The 20,385-nt window shown below is 43.8% G+C and overlaps 3 protein-coding genes across 8 annotated transcripts in view; 2 read left to right on the forward strand and 1 right to left on the reverse strand.

The window, feature by feature from the left end:
* The window catches only part of IL31RA (interleukin 31 receptor A), a 37,840-nt gene extending 29,443 nt beyond the window's left edge, over positions 1-8,397 (forward strand). For 2 of the 4 annotated variants that reach the window (XM_004937245.5, XM_040656152.2), the window contains 3 exons: positions 217-310; positions 1,747-1,825; positions 2,373-8,397. In XM_004937245.5, coding sequence (XP_004937302.1) covers positions 217-310; positions 1,747-1,825; positions 2,373-3,002 — 803 coding nt within the window. In that variant the 3' untranslated portion in view covers positions 3,003-8,397. Of the gene's footprint in view, positions 1-216; positions 311-1,249; positions 1,455-1,746; positions 1,826-2,372 lie in introns of those variants that run through there. The other 2 variants (XM_004937246.5, XM_040656153.2) reach the window with 2 other exon arrangements.
* Positions 8,398-11,069: 2,672 nt separating this feature from the next.
* On the forward strand, positions 11,070-15,022 carry LOC124417516. The gene is made up of 2 exons (XM_046905689.1): positions 11,070-11,707; positions 13,551-15,022. The coding sequence occupies exons 1-2, from the start codon at positions 11,306-11,308 to the stop codon at positions 13,863-13,865; spliced, it is 717 nt and encodes a 238-aa protein (XP_046761645.1). The 5' UTR covers positions 11,070-11,305; the 3' UTR covers positions 13,866-15,022.
* IL6ST (interleukin 6 signal transducer) overlaps positions 12,544-20,385 on the reverse strand; it is a 37,968-nt gene continuing 30,126 nt past the window's right edge. For all 3 annotated transcript variants that reach the window (XM_040655417.2, NM_204871.2, XM_040655416.2), the window contains exons 14-16: positions 19,999-20,095; positions 19,059-19,140; positions 12,544-18,262 (exon numbers count right to left, since the gene is read on the reverse strand). In XM_040655417.2, the coding sequence (XP_040511351.1) occupies positions 17,537-18,262; positions 19,059-19,140; positions 19,999-20,095 (905 nt within the window). In that variant the 3' untranslated portion in view covers positions 12,544-17,536. The remainder of the gene's footprint in view (positions 18,263-19,058; positions 19,141-19,998; positions 20,096-20,385) is intronic.

Below are 20,385 nucleotides of genomic sequence, written 5' to 3' on the forward strand. Positions count from 1 at the left end.
ACTTTTTTTCTTTTTTTTTCTGTCTTAGTAGCTGGAGGAAAAATGCTCAACTTTTCACACGTTTTACAAGGGGTACTATTCAGTATTCTGAGTAATTTTGATTAATTTTGGCAAATGTCTTTACAGTGCTGCTAATTAGGTGACTTTGATGTAGAAAATCAGCTGCCTTATTGAAATACAGGAAGAAATGATAACCATCTGTTTTTTCCTCTAAAGATAAAGAAGACGTTATTTTCATTGCAATACCAGTTGGATTAAGCATGTTGTTTCTGTTAGGCCTTTGGATAACGTGCATTATGAAAAAACACCTGTAAGTACATTTTTCATCTTCTAAATTTGAATCTAGTCAATATATTTTAAATTATAAAAAGGATTTTTTAATTTATTTTCAAAATGCTTCTGTGTCAGTTTTCATACCAGTGTCAAATCAGGAAAGTATAGCTGGCAGACGGAGTAACAAATAATGAAGCATACAGAATATCTTGTAACTCCAGTTAATACGCTATAGACCAAAAGTAAATCTTCAGTTAAAAACTTCAGAAAGTGCAGTTAAAAAATAGAAGAGAAAGAGATGGATTTGACACTCTCTGTATCAGTTTATGGAAAATGCTACATGCTAGTTGCAGTTCTGTGGTCTGTCACGTGAGAAAAGTATAATTTAATTCAGATGTTGAAATAATAATGCTAAATAAAGCTAAAAGAAAACTTCCCATACACTCTCAATATGTCTGCAAGCACATCACTGGAACATGTTTTACATAAGCGGTATTGCTGATCATAGCTATGCTAGTATTACTTTGCTTAGTTTATATTTACTTCCCTTGCACTGTAAAAAAAAACTATAAAAATTCATCACATGAAAGCATTTGTACACTTGATCCATGGGTTTGAATCCATATTTTATATGGTCTGTAATTCTTCTGTCTACTGTTAGAGATGACCCCAGCCAGATTTCAGATTCCTCAGAAGTCAAGGGTACAATATCCCAGAGATGGCTGTGAGGACTTGCTAAGGTTAAAAATGTGTTTTTCTTTAGCCTGGGTTGTTTGGACAGTGCTTAATAATAAGCTTAACAGTAACAACTCTTTTGGAAGGTTCTAAGCTATGAAAACTTCTAGAGAGATATAAGTTGATAGATAGATAGATAGATAGATAAACATAGTATATAAGTGTAGTTGACACGATAAGTGTGATTTCCAACAGTTTCACATCTTCAATTGTATTGTTTATTCTGATTTTTTCATGAAAGAAACTATAATTTCATCCCAGAGAACACTTTGAGATGTAGTTTAGTGTTCATATTCTTGTGTGGATCAAGTTGTGATGTGAAAAGTCAAGCTCTGGCCAAGTTTTGATTCACTTAAACATAATATGAATTAACTACTTCCTTTCCTGTCTACCATTCCATGAGAGGACTATAAGGTACTGCTTCACTTAAAGCGATTTATCTGCTGTTAAAATAAAGCAGTATACCACAATAATTGTGTGGTATACTGCTTTGGACACTTTCAGTAGAATGAAGTTTACTAGATTTGGCATTTTTTTTCTGAAGAACTACCAGAAACATAACCATAGCAGTTTTTGTGTATGGCCTTATTTTGGCATGCTATTATTTAGTGTATTGTGTAATCAGAAAATTGACTGCTGTGCATTAACAATTAATTCTGCAGTGTCTCTGTAACACAAGATTTAAAAAGAATCTATTTTTTTTTCAACATTTAACTAAACATCCTTTTTCAATAACAGGTTTAAAAAGGTTTGCTGGCCTGATGTACCCAATCCTGCAGAGAGCGTTGCAGTGCAGTGGCCTCTTGATGCATCTATGGTAACAGATGCAATTTTGTTTATTAAAGAGGGCATCAAAGGGGCAGAAGACAAGTACTTGTGACAGTCGTTTTCTAACTATAACCACTGACTTAAATCACCACATCTTGCTATTTCCTCTGTTCTCCACAAAAAATATAGTGCAGCATAAAATCAAAGTTGATGATCCAGAGCTATGTTATTGTACTAATATTTCAATCTTTTAAATTGTTTACATATATCCTTACTGATGTTTTTATACTTTTATAGTTCATATTTGGATGGAGTTGATCAAGATTCCATAGAAAGTGTAATCTATGAATTTTAAATTTTGTCCATAAGCTAGTTGGTTAGAGTGGACCAGATGGAAGCAGTGCATGCTTCCATCATTCAGAGCATGAAGTGAAAGTATTTAGAAAATGGATAGAATAATGTCTTTTTTAAAATACAGGTTCACATTTAACTGCATGTGCTGGAATGCACTTTAACCAGCAATATTTCATATATTAGTCTTCTGATGATTTATCTATCTGTATGTAACTTTCAAATTCATGTCATTATACTGACAGAATAATTCATTTTCAAAGGGGGTGGCATGCGAGGATAAAACCAGAGGCCTGGAAAACATAAGTATTTTGGAAGACTGTTTTCCTGAAGTAGAACATGAAGGATCACTACTAATGAATCGTGAAAAACGCATTTCTGGAAGTACTGACATTAATACAAATGAGGCACAGAATATCTCTGAATACAAAATAACTCTGCTAAATAGTGATAAAAAGATACACGATAATGAAGAACAGGAAGTTGCTAAGCACCTTTCACCATCCATGCCTTATATAATCACTGATCAAGATTTCAGAAGTCAAATACATTCAACTTTGATACCGGCCAAGAAACTTCAACCTATCAAAATGCTGGAAGATGACTTATCTGATTCGCAACAGATCTCAATTAAAAATGAAGAAAATGATAATGAAGAAGTTTTAAGCAGAGAAGATTTCAGTGAAAAAAGCCTGTTCAATCCATACCTTAGAAATTCTGTTAAAACAAGAGAATTTCTTGTTTCTGAGAACTTGTCAGAACACAGCAAGAATGAACCCAAAAGCCAGGCAACTGTTTTACCTGGACATCGACAAAATGTTGTAGGACAATCCTATATAACATTGGACATGGTTGGGCTGGCAACAGCTCATTAGCAGGGGAAATAATTCCTTGTGAGGTCCCAATCTGGTAGCACTGCTTTTAAATTTTCCTGTGTTTCCAGGATGAGTGTGGTTACTTTGGATGAAATTACCCTATTCCTTTGAACAGCTGTGAAGTAATGAATGTACTGTGCTTATTCCTGTGAAGCTTCACTTTCAGAGTTGTGGGGGATTTTTTATTTTTTAATTTTTTATCTTTTTAAGCCAAAGAAATGTGTCAGTGGTAAGGCAAAGGATGTAGCTTTTCTTCATTCTTCATTTTGGTTTTCCCTGTGAGAACATCAAGCAATACAAGCAGCCTGCTGCTTTCCCCTTTGGCAACCAATTCAGATAGATGAGCACTGCTGGGGCAATGTGCACTAACTTGAACAGAGCCAACATCTGCCAAATATTTCCTTAAGTTACATGAAGTAGAAAATTTTTGCTATTTTTTCCCATGCTTATTTTGTATCTAGTTTTATGTGTACTGATTTCCTGTCTCGCAGACAGCTGGTAATCATCTTTGTGCATCCTGACTCTTGAATCAGCAGTTTGGCTCATAGTTGCCATATTTTTAATGAGAGGATATGTTATGTACATGTTATTGACCTATCTGCATTTTGGAAGAGGGAGGTTTGTGTTGGCTTCTTGCTTCCTTCCCTTTCTCTCATTTTCAGTCGTTCTCTGTATTTTGTACTCCTTCAGCACTGCTTTTTTTAGCTGTTTACTGCAAGATATCTTCTTATCTTCTTGCTGCTGTGCCTTTAACTTCTCCTTGTTCAAAACTGTTTTTCTCAATTGAAGTTCTGGTATTTTGAACTGGGAAAAAAAAAAAAAAGAAAAAGAAAAAAGAAAGAAAGCTAAATTAAACATTCAGTCCTTTAGAATTAACATTTAACTCCCTAGAATTTCAAATTCTACAAATGATAATCCCCCAGACTTTAACAGATTAAACTATTATACACACAATTCTCACGCTACAAGACCTATGATACTTACATCTGTTAAAATCCCCTAAATAAGAAAAAAAAAACGTACTATTACTGAATGCATGGGAGAGAAGGAGGCATTCCTGTGGACGCACCTCCACAGATGGTGTGGTTGCTGCTGAACAGCTGACTTGGACGCACTGGCAAGTGGTCTGCTCTGTCTCCTGCTACTTACTGTTTCTCTTGCCACAGTGTATATTTATTTCATTACAAATGCTATGCTATCTTTTAATATTCCTGAAAAGTGAATTTGTTATAAACAGATCTCTCTTTTTGAGATAGTTGATGACTTCTTGAGATAGATGTTTCAACTTCTGATCATGGATGGGAACTTTTTCAGAAGAGCTGAATTTTCCATCCAAGTTTGGTATATCCTTAGCAGAAGTAAACACTTGCCCGTGACAGAGCCTTAATCTGAGTACAGTGTATGTGAGGGACTCGCAGCTTCTGTTCCTGTGCCTCAGCAATGGGTTCATGTCACCTTTGCACAGTCACTTCAACAATCCTGTTCTGCAGCTTCCATTTGTGTATTCCATTTTTTTTTTTTTTTTTGCACAGTAATCCTGTAGGCTTTGTGTTCGTATGCAGCTTTAAGATTTAACAGCATAAGATGTGTTCTAGATACAACCCACCCTGTTGATGCTAGTTATCTCTCAGGGCAGGCAGGAAGGACCTGAGACCTTACCACCACTTGAAACTTGATCCCATTACAGGCTTCTTCTGTAGGTACAACTTATCTGAAATTACTTGCATGGATGTTTGTTTATTTTTTTCCCTTTATTATGTCCCTAATGGTTATAACCCTTTCAGACTTTGCAGGAAGATACAGAGAGATACCGCACTTTTTGCATGCATGCCTGTTTTTACTGAATAAGCTTGTATAAGAACACTGAAGCATCCTTGTGGTGTTTACAACAAAATTATATAGGCAGTGGACAGCATATTAGTTCATATCTGTGTGCAGTACAGTTTTCTGATATGTTGAATGTTCAGGAATAAGGAAAGCTCAGATATTACAGTCACAGTTTGCTTCCTTGGAGTCTGTAACAAGCAGAATATCTTGGGATACAGACTTTCAGGAAGAGACAATGAGCTGGCCTCATTGCTGTTGCAAGCTAGTACAGCTTCAGCATAAAAGATGCAATTACACAGATATGCCGTCTATGAAACTATATCAGTTCCTCTGAGAAACTGTACAATGAATTGCTTTTGTATATATGAATACATGCATGCTTGTCTGAGGCCACATACAGGGAACTATCACAATTAATCTATTCTTTGTGCAGCAAAACTTGTACCTGTTTGTATAATTTATATTGCTGACGTCCATTGTTCATCAGAGTGGATGAGATTGCAAGCTGGGATCTTCTATTCTAAAATACATGTGGAGTCTTGCCTAAAGGCCCACAAGATCCCAGCCTTTGACCTGAAATACTAATCTGTGTATTTACTGTATTTGTTGCTCTGCTGTTCTTTGTTGTTCAGTTGTGGCTTCTTGATTCAACATGTGCCTTGATTTGAGCACGTGGTGCTGGAGGGAGGACGACTGTACCTAGTCCAAGGCTGTCTTCCCCACCTCTGTCAGTACCTCTGCACTTCCCATGTGGGAAGGCGGTGGGCTTGTTCCCTTCTCTGCTGAGTGCAAACCAACATTTCAGCAGTATTGGATGGTTGAGAAGCTTGAGGCACAGGCAGACTGAGGTCCTGAATTACAGTGACAGTATAGATGTTATCTTCCAGTGCTCCCATCATACAGATTATTACTAAGGTCAGTAGTAAGATAATCCCTTTAAATGCTTGGTGATTGCAGCTGTGACAGGGAAAGCGAGACTCGTGGGTAAGCTAAGCAGACCTTTGCAAATAAGGATCTTAGGGCGGTGATGTTTGGCTGTGTTGGGTATATTTCAAGGTGGTGCTCTAAAAGGCTTGGAGGAACACATGCTGGGGATCATGCGGTCTGCAGCTTGCACCATGGTGCGTGCAAGCATGTTGTGGTCATGAGAGAGAGGTTTCAGCTGGTACCTTTTGCTGTTACCAAATCGTTTGTTCTTACATGGCCAATGATTAGAAATATCACAAGAGAAGATAATGAGCCAAACCTGAAACTCTAATTCAAAGAAATCTGAGATTTTAATTTTGAAATCTCCCTTGACAGATTTGAGCAATAGGGCTTCGTTTTGACAGCCACAGGGTTTCAAGCATTAGGTTGTAACATTTTAACCTTGCCAGCCAAGATATCAAAATACAAAATACTAAAGATTGAATATCCTAATGTTTTTATAACAAGCAATCCTGGCGGTCGCATGCACAAAACAATGTCTTAACAGCAAATGTCATGCTTGTTATTGTGAGAGGTAATCTGTGAAGATTTATTTGATAGCTTTATGCTTTGCTAGCAGCTATTCTGAAATACTCAGCTAAGATATCCTGCCAAATGTTACTTAACGTATAACACATACAGCTTATATAACATGTGCATGATTTGAGATTGTGTAAAATTGATTTTGAACATGCTGAAACGTGTAATGGATTCTGGGTGGCTCTGCTGGGTGACTCTGGGTTCCAGTTCTCTGCAAAGAGAGCGAAAGGCTCACTTTGCTGCTCTGTGTCAACGTTAATAGCAGGAAGCAGAGTGCATCCTCGCGGTGTCTAAGCCTGGAGCCCACAGCTGTATGGACCGACTGTAAGTTCAGGTAGTTGTTAATAGCAGTATTTTTTGCTTCTTAGCAAGAAGGAGTAAACACACAAGAAAGTATAAATACAATGGTTGTAATAAGTTCTTGTGATGAGCTTGTCTGATGGCTATTCATCATGGCCACCGCATCCTAAAGATAGAGCGTGCCTAAAGCGGTTGCTTTGTGTGCACTGTTCTGTCCCACATGCAGAGAACAGCATTTGTAAATGGAGCCAACAGAAGAGCATTCATTTTGTAATACTGTTCCTAATCATAGGGTCTGACTTTGTGAACGTGTTGTGTGTCCCAGTCTGGTAACTTAGGAACAGGGCTCTGAGTGAGAAACTTCTTTTTTAGCCTTTGTTTTTCCACTTCCTTCACTGTTCTGTTACTTAAAAGAAATTATCTTTTTTAGTATTCGAGAAAAACCCAATTATTCTAGTGTAATTATTTTCAAAACCTTCCTTAGGACCATTGTTTGTCCTTTTTCCATGAGCAAACAATCATTTTTGCTGCCATCTTGCTATTTAACTTAACTCAAACTATTTTTGGCTGGTTATTTTGAAACCAGAACAGAAGAATGAACAGCGACAATCTGGAAGTTGGCACAGATATTTGAATAAAATGTTCTTCCATGGAATGAAGTTTTGTTAATAGCGTATCAAAACATGAACTGAAGCAGATGTGTATATGTATGGTGTAGATTTATTCTCTAAATTGGTTTAAAACAGAACTTGCCAGGGAAGTAAGTGCAGAGGGATTACTTAGTGCTGTACTTTCCTCATCCAGTGTCTTTGACTCTCTTCAGCTCTTAAAAGGATGGCACACTTCTAGGAAGGGTTATGGGGATGCAGTCAGTGGAGCAGCCTAGAGGAGCTCATGGTACACTGGTGCTGTGCCCTGCAGTGCAGGCAGTGCCAATCCCCTACTCACTGCCCACGGGGCTGCCAGCTGTGGGGCTGAGCTGTGGGAACCCCCCGGCCCAGCGGGAGAAGGAGCTGCGCTGTACTGCGGCATTTCTTATTTCCAAAGCACCGCTTTAGTGTTAATGAGTCACACAGAGCAATGAGGACAACGCTTTCAAGTTTGAATGAAGCCACTGGTGTTTTTTGGAAGCCCTTGTCTTGTTCTTCAGGCACTGCTTAGCCCCGGGCTGCTGAGAAAGCCTCTTGAGCCAACTTGTGTATGTATCTAGGTTGTCGTGACTGAGTCAACAGAACGGAAGCTTTGCAGCGAGTATTTCTCAGAAAAGCAGCCTGAGATTTCCTGGATCTGCCATTGCTATCCTGAGAATGCCGTGCTCCTTTGCCAAGGATCAGACAGCAGAATTTTCCCCATTAGATGAGAAACTGTACGCGTGGTGGATTCTGATGAAGAAATACCATGTTTTGTAACCATGGGATTAATCAGTAGTACTCAGGGATGCCAGAAACAAAGCTCATGAGATTAAAATCAGGGTTAGTGCTCTGAGTTGTCCACTTGGAATGTTACTGAATGGAACCCTTCGGCCTGAAGAAAGGGAGCTGGAGAGGCCCCAGAACTATGCTACATCAGATTCCACCATAATGTGACAAAATCTGGACAATTCTTCTTAGCCTTTTTTCCTGTGATGTGAGCGCTGCACACCTCTAGGACAAATCCGTCGAGTCTGCACGTGGTCTTTTGGGGATTCAGGCTTTTTTTTTTTTTTTTTTTTAATTGAAAACATATGTTTAAAAAGGCCTCTGAATACAGGAATTAACCCTGAGGGAACAGTGTCTTTGTTTTTAACAGGAAGCTCATTCTGTAGCTGCCCCACACCTCAGGCCCCCTCCCTCCTGCTGCCTCTGCGGCCGCTGCTTTCTTCTCAGTGCTGACATCTCCCATCATGATCCCTGCATTTGCTTCTGTCTGTGGTGTGTTCTTCACCGTTACACAGCTGGCTTTGCTCATTGTGAGGACCACCTCTTCCCTCTGTTTGTTTTTCTTCTCAGAAGGCTTTAATTGCTTTTGCACTCCTGATGAAGCTCTCCATGGCGCCATCTTAACGTGACTTCATACTGTGCAGGCATCGTGAGGCAGGAAGATGTGAATCATATCTGGTGCCAATTGCCTCGTACCGCCTCAGTCTGTGTTCATTTTCACCTCTCCTCCTACCCTTGGGGCCTTTGTCCTTTCTGAAGGGAGGTGGAGGGCAGCACCCACCGCCACTGCACCACCACTGTGCTGCGCTGTGCGCTGCAGCCCCCAGACCGGCTGTCTGCTCCCTCTGGCACCACCTGCTAGAGAGGGCTGTGCAGTGCCTTGGCCCAAGGCTTGCTGCCCATGTGTGCCCCAGGCTCCTGCCCTGAGCTGAGGTCTCTGTTCCCTGTGCCCATGTGGTGCCAGGGCTGCCTCAAGCAGGGGATGGTGCTGCCTCTGCACTGTGCTGCTGCGTGCCACCCTGTGCCGGCGTGTGCCACCTGTGCCACTGCAGTCCCAGGGCTGCTGCTGTGTGTCCTGCTCACAGTGCCGTGGTTCCCTCCTGCGGTGCCCAGTTCCTCCCGCACCCATGGGCGCAGCTCCCTCTGCTGCATGTGGGATGCTGCATGGATCTCTGTGTCATTACCTTTAAAGGAGCTGTAATGTGGTTGCTTTTGTTTACTTTGGGCATTTCTATGTTGATATTTGTATTTAAACGACTCCACATGTTGTGCTGTGACAGAGCCTGACCCTGCATTGCCTTCAGAAGTTGGCCAGTATTTTTCCAAGTTGTGTAGTCACAGAATCACTTGAGTTGGAAGGGGACCTTTAAAGGCAAATCTCCTCCAACTCCCCTACAATGAACAGAGGCACATACAGCTACATCAGGTTGCTCAGAGCCCTGTTCAGCTTGGCCTTGAATGTCGACAAGGACTGGGCATCTGCTACTTGTCTGGGCAACCCGTTCCAGTGCCCCACCACACTTACTGTAAAAATCATCTTCCTTATTATCCAGTCTAAACCTCCCCTCTTTTAGTTTGAAACCATTTCTTCTTGTCCTGTCACCACAGGCCCTGGTAAAGGATCTGTCCCATTCTTTCTTATACCCCTTTTTTAGACAAGGAAAGGTTGCTCTGAGGTCACCCCAGAGCCTTCTCTTCTCCAGGCTGAACAGCCCCAGCTCCCTCAGCCTGTCCTCATAGGAGAGGTGTTCCATCCCTTGGATTATTTTTGTGGTCCTCCTCTGGCCATGCTCCAGTAGGTCTATGTCTCTCCTGTTCAGAAGGCACCACATCTGGGCACATTACTCCAGATGAGGCCTCACCAGCACAAAGCAGAGGGGCAGGATCTCCTCCCTTGACCATGCTGGCCATGCTTCTTTTGATGCAGCCCAGGATCAGATTGGCTTTCTGGGCTGCAAGGGCACACTGCTGTCTCATGACCAACTTGCCATCTACCAGTACCCCCAGGTCTTTTTCAGCAGGGCTGTGCTCTATCCTTTCATCCCCCAGTTTGTATTGGTAATGGATGTTGCCCAGACCCAGGTGCAAGACCTTGCATTTGGATATGTTGAACCTCATGAGGTTCACCTGGACCCCCAGCTCAAGCCTGTCTAGGTACCTCTGGATGGCATCCCGTCTCTCTGGCGTGTCAGCCACACCCAAGTTTGCTGTGTCATCAGCAAACTTGCTGAGGGTGCACTCAAGCCCACTGTCAGTGTCTTTGATGAAGATATTAAAGAGTATTGGCCCCAGCACCGACCCCTGGGGGACACCACTCATCACCAATCTCCATCCAGACACGGAGCCATTGACCACCACTGTCTGGACTTTATCCTGCAGCCAGTTCTTTGTCCATCCAACAGGCCACCCATCAAATTAATCTCTCTCCAATTTGGAGATAAGGATGTTTTGGGGTGCTGTATCAAAGGCCTTACTGAAGTTCAGATAGATGACATCAGTGGCTCTTCCCTTGTCCATTGATGCAGTGGTGTCATTACAGAAGGTCACTCAGTTGGTCAGGCAGGACCTGCCCTTGGTGAAGCCATGCTGGTTTTCCTGTATCACCTCCCTGCCTTCCATTTGCCTTAGCATAGCTTCCAGGAGGATCTGTTCCATGATCTTCCCTTGCACAGAACTGGGGCTGATAGGTTGGTAGTTTGCTGGGTCATCTCCTCTTCTGTGTTTAGTTTTGGGCACCTCAGTACAGAAATGGCATTGAGGTGCTGAAGCAGGTCCAAAGAAGGGCAGCAAGGCTGGTGAAGGGCTTGGAGAACATGGCCTATGAGGAGAGACTGAAGGAACTGGGGCTGTTTAGTCTGGGGAAGAGGAGGCTGAGGGGAAACCTCATTGCTCTCTTCCAATACTTGAAGTGCTTACGGTGAGAGTGGGGTTGGTCTCTTCTCACTGGTGACAGGTGACAGGATGAGGGGAAATGGCCTCAAGTTGTGCCAGGGTAAGTTTAGGTTGGCTATCAGGAAAACTTCTTTACAGAAAGGGTTGTTAAGCACTGGAATAGGCTCCCCAGGGAGGTGGTTGAGTCACCATCCCTGGATGTGTTTAAAAACCGTTTGGATGTGGTTCTCAGGGACACGATTTGGCAGAAGGTTGTTAGAGTTAGGGTAGTATGGGTAGGTTGCGGTTAGGCTCCGTGATCTTGAAGGTCTTTTCCATCCTGAGCAATTCTATGATTCTGTGATCCTATAATTCTCAAGAATGGCTGTGACGTGTTCGTGTTTCCAGTCACGAGGGACCTCACCTGGCTGCCGTGACTTCTCGGATACCGATGAGTGGCAAGGTGACTATGTCAGACAGTTCCCCCAGGACTCAGCGCGTTCCCACCTGCGGACGTCCATCTCCCGTGGCCGGAGAGGCGCTGCGTTTCTCCAGAGTGGCAGCCTTCCTCCAGACCCGGCTACCGCCATGAAATCGCCTCACAGCGCCCCGTCTGTGGGCCCGGCCCCCCCGCAGCCGCCCGGGAACGCATCGCGGCGCCCCCGCAGCGTCCCTCCCCCCGCCCGCGGTGCGCGGGGTTTTTCCAGGGAAGGGAGCGCACCGCGGAGGCGGGCGCCGCCCGGCGCCATTCCCCCGGGACCGAGGTCACCGGGGCGGGACGGGGTAAGCCGCCCGGCGCCGAGGCTTTCGGGGCGGGGATTTGCGCTGTCGCGGGGCCGGAGCCTTCCGCGGCAAGACCACGCGGAGACTGTGCGTGCCCGGCTCCCGGGCCGTGCCTTCCTGTCGCTCTCAGTCTCAGCGCAGGGGAAAAAGCTGCATCCGGTCCGCGGGAGCGCGTTTGTTCCCGGAGCGCAGGGAATGCGGGCAGGGCGCGCCGGGGCCCGGCAAACCTTTGCGTCGCCGCGCGGTGACTGAGCGGAGGAGCGGCGTGAGAAGCGCTTTACCTCAGGCGCGGAACGCGGCCGGGAGGCGGAGGCGGAGGCGCGGCCGAAGGCGCCCGAAGGCCGCGCTGCGCTCTCGGCACGGGCGGGGCGGGAGGGAGGGACGGCGGGGGTCTGCTGAGCCCGCCGAAAACGAACGCGCGTCCGTCACAAAAACAAAACGCGGAGAACGACGCGGCTGAGGGCGGTCGCGGCTCGCGGCGCGTCGCGCTGCTGCCCCCGCCCGGCGGCGCTGCCCCGGGACGCGCGCCCGGCGGAGGGGCGGCCCTGCGGGCTTCTTGCCGTCCCGCCGGGGCTTTCAGCGCGGCTCCGCGGTCGGAGAGCCCGGGGGACGTTCGTGGCTCCGCGCCTCGTTCCGCGGAGTCCGCTGGGACACGGGGCGCAGCGCCGGGAGCGGCACCAACGCCCGCACGAAGGGACTCGCAGCGCGCGGTGCGGCCAACGCGACGCGCAGTCCCTGCGGCCGCCGAGTGCCGCTGTCCGCACCGCGCCCGGAGCGAACGGAAAGGGGAGAGAACGGCCCGTAACGCCGGCAGCCACTCGGAGACACAGCTGGAATTTTGTTCTTTTTTTTTTTTAATATTATGTAGTAGACAAATGCAACGTTCAGGCTCAGCTGGGTAACAAAGACATTCAAACGTTACAGTAAAAAGTAAATTGTAGAAAGCAGAGTCTCTATGACAATAAACATGCAGCGTGCAGAAGAAGTAAGGTCGCGTAGCGCTGTGAGAACACGTCGGTACAGACAGCGCACGCAGCGCACACAGCTCAGCCGGCTGCCGCAGCATGCGCTTAAAGCTGGCAGAGGTTACACATCAGCAGTAGCTCAGGCAGCCGTAACCCCATATGGTACATAATAAAATCTATTTAACATTACATTCACTAAGTGTTCAGTTCAGCATCAAGGCACTTTCCTTGTTAAATATCCCCATGTCTTACGACTACGCTTACCGAGATGTACACGGTGACATAACCTCAAGTACACCCTTACCCATTCTGCCCCACAAACAGCACGTGGGGAGCAGACCGCCCACCACTGCGTGACACCGAACGAGTCCAGTCTGTTGAAAAGGCCACGGTGAGCCAAGCGGATCCATGAACGAATGTGCTTTGCTGTGAAGAGCGGCCGCTGTGAGCGGTTCCACTGTTGGCAGTTCCAGAGGCGCAGCGCGGTCGGTGCAGGTCAGGGCAGGAGGAAGCCGCACTGCGGCCGGCCACGGGCAGCAGCGCCACGCACTCGTTCCTCGCCTGTCACCAAAGTGTGCTCCTGCAGCGCATCCACGACGTCTCTGCCTGCGTCCACCACCGAGGCCGCCCCTGCACGCACACACCCCCGCCCCACGCTGCACGCCATCAGTTATTCGTTGCCCGCCCCACCGCGCTCTGGCCGTAGTCATTAGAGTAGTCTGCAACAAGTCTGTGGCCTTGATGTGTATCCTCGCGCATAGAGTCAGCGCTGCTCTGTCTTATGAATGGCTCAGATTGCACAAGTGCTACAAAGGGAACGACAGAGGAAGCAGATACACGCGTTCTAGCTTCATCTTAACTAATCCTTTCACTTTTAGGGAAGAGGAGCAGGAGTTGATGAATCAGCCGCAGGGTACGTGACTCTGCCCTTCTCCAGGCTCCTGCACCGGGCTCCCTGCAATACGGAGGGCGGTGGTCGCCAACGGGCTGCTCCACCACAGGTGACACGATACTTCTGCTATTACAAACTGCTTCCAAATAACATTAAAAGCAGCTACAGGAATATAAAATGCCTGTACGTATTCATCCTAGCCAAGAGATCAGTGTTTGTAGGGAAGCAGGGAAGCTTTAGGATCCAGCCATCAGTGGAACTTTTTAATGCACTTCAAGGAATGTACCTAAGTAGCTCTTAGTCTCAATCACAACAACCATCTCACAGAAGACGAATTGGTCTGTTTAGTCCCTTTTAATGCATATAAACCACAACCGAATGCATACACATCCTGGAGGGGCTGACTCCACCAGTTCTGAGTTGCTCTGGAGTTCTAGATCCTACTGTGAAGTCAATAGGATAGCAGCATATACTGACATGGGTCTTAGGTATTTAAGACCTGGCGTTAATTAGATTTGTTACCTAAGTTAAAGCAGCACGACTCCCACACTCCCTCAGTGTGCTCACGTAGGTTTTAGCCATCTGCTGGTGCTCACCATTTACAGTCAAAGCCTAAGCTGCCCAATGCCGGGCAGGCAGAGGGGACGCTTGGCCCCGTGCCCCAGTGATGTGGCCAAAGCTTTTGCAAATCTGGATAAATTATCACTTTGCTGGGCTGCTGTCACACCGATCAGCACATGCCTATCACAGACAATCCTGAACTAACTTAAGAACATTTCTGCTCTGCTGTCCTTTGCCTTGTTAGCTTGAGGCTTAGCAGGTAGTTTAGCTTACAACAGTAAGCAGAAACACAACCCCAAGACCTTTTCACTGCAACAGAAGATATTCCCACGCAAAGTGCCGTGGAAACAAAACAACACAGCCACAGCATCAACCCCACCAACCTCCTGTCCTAACAGCACACTGAACATCACTACAGAAATAACATAAGCACTTTTCTTGCAAACAGAGGAGGAGTTAGCCTGTGCCTGAAAGCAGCTCCAAGTATGATAATACAGGAGAAACATTTCCTTATTCACCATCCCTATGTGCTGTAGAAGAGAAGCAGAATGCTTTTCTCACCTGTTATCCCATCCCTACTTGAAAAATTCCAGCCTGGGTAATCACGATGGGAACTAAAGTGTCAATAGTAAAGTATAATTTCATTTTAATAATGCCTTTATTTTGTAAAGTGCACCATAGTTATTGGAAAAAAAAAAGCTTTTCCTTTAGTTATGATGTCCAGGCCAAATTCAGAGAATTTCAGTGGCTTGCTAAAACGCATTACATACACTCTAAAACCTGTGTGCAACTCTTAGATACAACTCTGTTGCTGTGATGCATACTAAGTACAAAACCCGGTTAAACCCAAACACTGCACAACACAGCGCTTTGGCACAGAGGTTTACGAAGCTGTAAGCAAACCTGTTACTCGGCTTTCTGTGGCTTCTGTAGGCTGTTCACCCACAAGCACCTCCTGCTTCGTCTTCACTATTTTATTCCTAGATGCATGCATGAGTAGAAAGACAGAAAGTAAATCCACCGCACAGAACCCACACCAGGATACTCTCCTGTACAACTGTATGAGTTCATTACCACAGAGCCCTAAACAAAAAGAACTGAAGAGTCCAGAAGTGACAGACTAGAGCTCTCGTTAGCACTGACCCCCCCCCAAAGAGGGAATCACTTCAAAATTTAACTTACTCTGGAAATGATTCATGGTTAACAGTATCTGAGAACAAAACGCTTTCCCTCCACGTGACAGAAAGAGAACAGTAACTTTAGGAACAGCTGAAGTGGTCTCTCAGATATGACATGTGTTACCAGAAGTTAGTATTGCTGGATCACAGATGAAAGATAGCACGTTTAAAGCAACATTTGTTAAAGCAACGTTCAAGCTAAGCAGCCAGACTGCGGCCATAAAAATCACAGCCCAAAACATTTCAGAGATCGGCAGAGGATGAATTAGACAGCATGTGGCTGTAGGACAGTTCGAGTACGCACGCACACTGACTTTCCCTTTTACTCATGGTTTCCATGGCCACTATGAAGTTTGATTAAAGAAGACACACCTACCCCTGCACAAACTCACTGCTGTCATCTTCCAAGAGGAATGTGTTCTGACAACAGAGTGCTCCTTCAGCCTTTGAAAAACCAGACATGTCCTCCTCTGCCTCGTGACAGCACAGCTTTCACTACGCCTTGCTCTCTGCAGGCAGAGGCTGGATGTGCTGAGGTGGCACAGGGAGGAAGGAAGGTGGTCTGTTCTGAAGAAAAGTACAGTTACAGTAACCTGCAACATCACATTTTTCTTAAAAAAAAAGTCCCCATACATGAAGAATACTGTAAGCAGAAAGGAACTGCAGAATATTGAATAAGATGCTATTGAAGTTTAAGAACTCTGTTTTGAGTAGTCCAAATAGCAATATTCTGAATTCACTCTAGCACTGAGTTTCTTCGAAACGGAAGCGTAAGAGGTGAACATCATACTTCCATCAGTTCTTCAAAGGCCTTTAGCAAGTGCTCTGCAGGACAGCAGCACGTATCACAGCACTGAAAGGTTCTGGAGGTCTCCCTTTTGCTGAAGGAGAATTAAAACTCTCATTTTATTCTCACAGAACAGCATGTAGTGTTTTGAATGAAGGTCATTAGTGTCAAGTTAGAAAAGCTGACTACACTAAGTCAAGAAAAACATCTGCAAGAGTGTTGTAAGATTTCATCATTAGGGAAGAGGGCTATATTAATGCAATTGTATGCACCTTTAATAAAACACAGACCATCTGAACAGGGCTGATCTGAGACATGAGGAATTTTAGCAGCCACAGATATTATCTGTGGCTTATGCTGGATAAGATTCATGTTGTCAGTAACTGTCAATTTCAGGGTAGCTGCTTTTTGCAACTTGAATGCTTTGGTTTTTGCCATGTTCTGTTTCAAGGAAGTCCTGCAGTATTAATCTTCATAGTCAATCAGGAAAAAGATCCTATTCCCCTTCTCCTGGGCAGTTACAAGGACTGTGAAATCCATCAGCCCATTATTTACCTCTCAAGCAGTACACTGCCAAGGGGGCACATACTATACAAAGGCAATTAACATGACCGGAGAGATGCGGTGTGATCAGGAAACCACTGTGGTTCAAAAATCTTTGACTAATTCCTCATCTGTGTTTTCATCTGGACTTAACCTTTAAACATGAAGACTGAACTGCTGTGCATCCAGTAGCAAGGCACACTTTTAGGCCAAATTCTAATATACTTCATGTGCAAGCATATCTAAATATAAACAGAGTATCAATGACTATAGTGCACTCAGAGTCAAGCAATCATAGCATTTTACCTGCACACCATCATGACTTCTATGTAGTTTTTAAATGGGGATGCATGATTTGCATACTGAGTTTGGTAAGTCTGAAACTGTGACACTGAGCCAACTCAAAATTCAGAAGGTTAATCAAGGTATTGAAAAGTGTATGAAACAGTATTTTTATGCTTTAGAATACTGAACTTCAGTCTCATTTTTGCACAAAGATGCTCCAAGAAACCAAGGCTGGCTTTTTAGGCTTGTGAACCGTCACAAATTGAAGTATTTCTTCTAGGAGGTCTGTTGGCCAATGTCATTAATTGAAACTTGCTATTTTCAATCACGTGTAAATCTGATATGACAAGACAAAAAGCAAGGTAGCAAATAGGCTTGTTCAGCTTTTCAGACAAATGTGATTTCATGTAGTGCATAAAAGTAAGTCTCCAGTAGGTCTGGACTGCAGATTTTCCACGGAAACATAGTCCTTATTGTACTTTGTCAAATTATTCTTCACCTAATTTCAATATTTCTATCTGCATTCAGATAAAAATACCTAGCTTAATTTATCAGAAACACAGGAAAAAAAAAAGTGAACAGGCACTAATGAAGGCCTAATACAGCCAGTCTCTTCTCTCACTGAGGCATATAACCCCCTTGTCTCACAGTCTGCGGGAGGTAACTTTTTGGCATTTCATCAACTGATGGTATGTTTCCCTCCACTGTTTCAGGTCTCACAGTTTGTCCTTCAGAACTCGTCTGTAAAACATCTGGCAGAGCAGCTTCCTGGGTATTTTCTTCCAGCTCAAAGCCTAGAGGCTGTGAACTCTGGCCTGAGATCTGCAGTTGTGCGAACCCAGCGAGATCCTCCTCATTAGCAGAAATAATCTGCTTTGCTCTTTCAAAGAATGGCCTCTCTGTCTTGGTTTCATCCTGACCACAATGTTGTTTGAAATAATGCTGCCTTTGTGTCGTACTGTCACTCCCTCCAGCATGATCCTCTAATCTCTCTTCTGAATCCAGCAGAGGCTGAGTAGATTCAGACCTTGAAAAGACTTGTACAGGTGTTTGATCTCTGTAGCCATTAAGTACTACAGTTGAATACTGCACAGTGCTTGAGGTGTTTTGCGTAGTTTCACCTTCGTCACTATCAGAGACACTTTGCCTAGGAGAAGACATGCATGAGGATCCTCCAATACCACTGCTGTGCCCTTCTGAAGTACTTTTTTCCTTTTTGAGCAAATCAAAAGGTTTTAGATCTTGTTCTGAAAAAGATTTCTTGTCATCAGCTTCTATTTCTACGACGCTCACATCTGTAAAACTGCCTTCTGGGTACATCTGATCTTTAGAACTAAAGTCGTGCTGAAAGAAAGAGAAGGACGTTGCCTAAGAGGAAGGTTATTTAAGTTGAAAACAAGCAAAATATTAAATAACTTATTTCTTTTTCTGTAGTAATTCCAACATTCTTCACACAGTTTGCCTCCTTATTGAGCATGGCAACACCCTCCAACTATCTGTTACAACATGAAAGATGTAGCTTTATATCCATAATTCCGTAACTAATCTAAGAACTGCAACTGGATGTGCAACCTTTGCTCTAATTTTTAATTGTTCTGAAGAACTGTAAGCAGAAATCCATTCACTACACAGTACAGAACATTCTATACAGAGACCATGCAAACATACTCTCAATAGCATGTTCAACATCAGAGCTTAAGAAAATGTTAGCCACAGTTTACCGAACAGACTTTCTTGTCAACCATCCCACAGGGGGGCATAGATTTTTCTGCCACACTTACCATCCATATTTTAGATCTTCCTCTCTTTCACACTTAACTGTACAAAGTTTTAAGAATCATGAACTGTTTAATTAGTACTGTTTTCCCACTAACGAGTATAATAATCAGGGCTTGGCCTTTCAAACTAGTAAACTCAAAGTCTACGCTGTGAACTTGTGCGAAGGATCATATATTTCTATCACTAAATCTACTTGACAATTAAGTCTTCTAGCCATATCATATAATAATGTTGTGAAACTTACATCCAGTCTTATTTCAAACCCTGAACTCTGTGTGTTTTAGAAGGGAGAAGACTCCCTCTGGTTAGTTTGAAACCTTATGTATTGGGAAAACTGAGAATGCAGAAAAATGAGTATTACCTTTGCTGGAACTTGAGGGGACCACTGAGCAATGTTACTCTTGGATGGATCAGGGACGTTAGGCCAGATATGCTTTTTAATTCTGTAGAAGATTAAAAACAAGATTACAAGATGCACTTCTAAATTCTGATGTGGATACTACAGAGCAAACATTTAGGTAGAAAATATTACCTACATTGGGATAAACATACACCTTCCTTACTCTGAGGTAACCATGAATATCACAGCAAACTTCACAATTAAAAAAAAAAGCTTGGACATGTTCCAAGATGGGCTTCTCAACTATAGTCCATTAAGAATTGATTTTAGAAGCAGCAGGGATGTCAGAATGAGAAGGGGAACAAGTTTTCTTTTTAAACCAGAAAGAAAAGTTAGTTGACTGGTGACATGTGAGAGAAGCTCTTTGCCAGGGAAAACACTTCAGCTCTCAGCTAAAGCCACAGAGAAGAACTCTGAGGTAAAAAGAGCTGGAAGAGGACACGATATGTCCCACTAAATACTAAATAAGAACTGAGTAAACTTAAAGTTTGCTAACACTAAATAGCTTGAATATAGTTAAACAGAATATTCTGTGCTTTACGAAATGAAAGCCATCATTCTAGTCTCAGCTGATGACTTACAAAACAACACAGACGGTATATCCTAATAAAAACCTAACAAACTTAACCCTAACCAAGACTAGCATAAAATTTCTCTTGAAAATTGATCTGTGGGACATTCTGTTTCAGTGGTAATGACTCACAATAATAAATAAAATCACTATCAGAAAAGCCCTCAATTTCTCAAGAAAAATATAAAAAATGTCTATTATTAATATGTTTAACCTTTTTTTTCCAAACTAGCTGTAGAACATTTACATGTTCTTAATGAATTATTGCCATATCTCATGTCACACCAAGACATACCACGAAGAAGAGAGAAAGGCTTCATTTACACTTACAAGTCACGTTTGTTGAAGCAAAACAAAACTCCAAGGAGTACAATCAACAGGAACGCTAGACACACAGGTACAACTATGGCTTCAATTTCTCCTCTCCCTGAAAAAACAAAAACAAACCAAAGAAAAGCATTTTCAGCCCTTTTTAGCATAAAAGGAACTCAGCAGCAGCACACAGTTCCTCACAGGCAGGGACAATATGAAACCAAACACACAGCATAGCCTTAAGATTCAGCTTCAGAAGAACCTTCTCCCTCTATGAAAAAAGCCTGTTGCTAAACTCATGAAAAGCTCAGTTCAAACAGTCCAATGCCGTGTATCAATAAAAAACACAGATTGCTCCAGAAGCTGTAATTTTACACATAATTTTTATAATTTAGGCAGATACAA

The sequence above is a fragment of the Gallus gallus genome, chromosome Z, assembly GCF_016699485.2.
Source record: "Gallus gallus isolate bGalGal1 chromosome Z, bGalGal1.mat.broiler.GRCg7b, whole genome shotgun sequence".
In the NCBI taxonomy this organism is placed as follows: Eukaryota; Metazoa; Chordata; class Aves; order Galliformes; family Phasianidae; genus Gallus; species Gallus gallus.

Bases quoted from the DNA above. Each gene is read 5' to 3' on its own strand.
- LOC124417516 (XM_046905689.1), top strand. From the start codon at position 11,306: ATGGCTGTGACGTGTTCGTGTTTCCAGTCACGAGGGACCTCACCTGGC. The intron at 11,708-13,550 runs GTAAGCCGCCCG...TTTCACTTTTAG, and splicing joins GGTCACCGGGGCGGGACGGG to GGAAGAGGAGCAGGAGTTGA.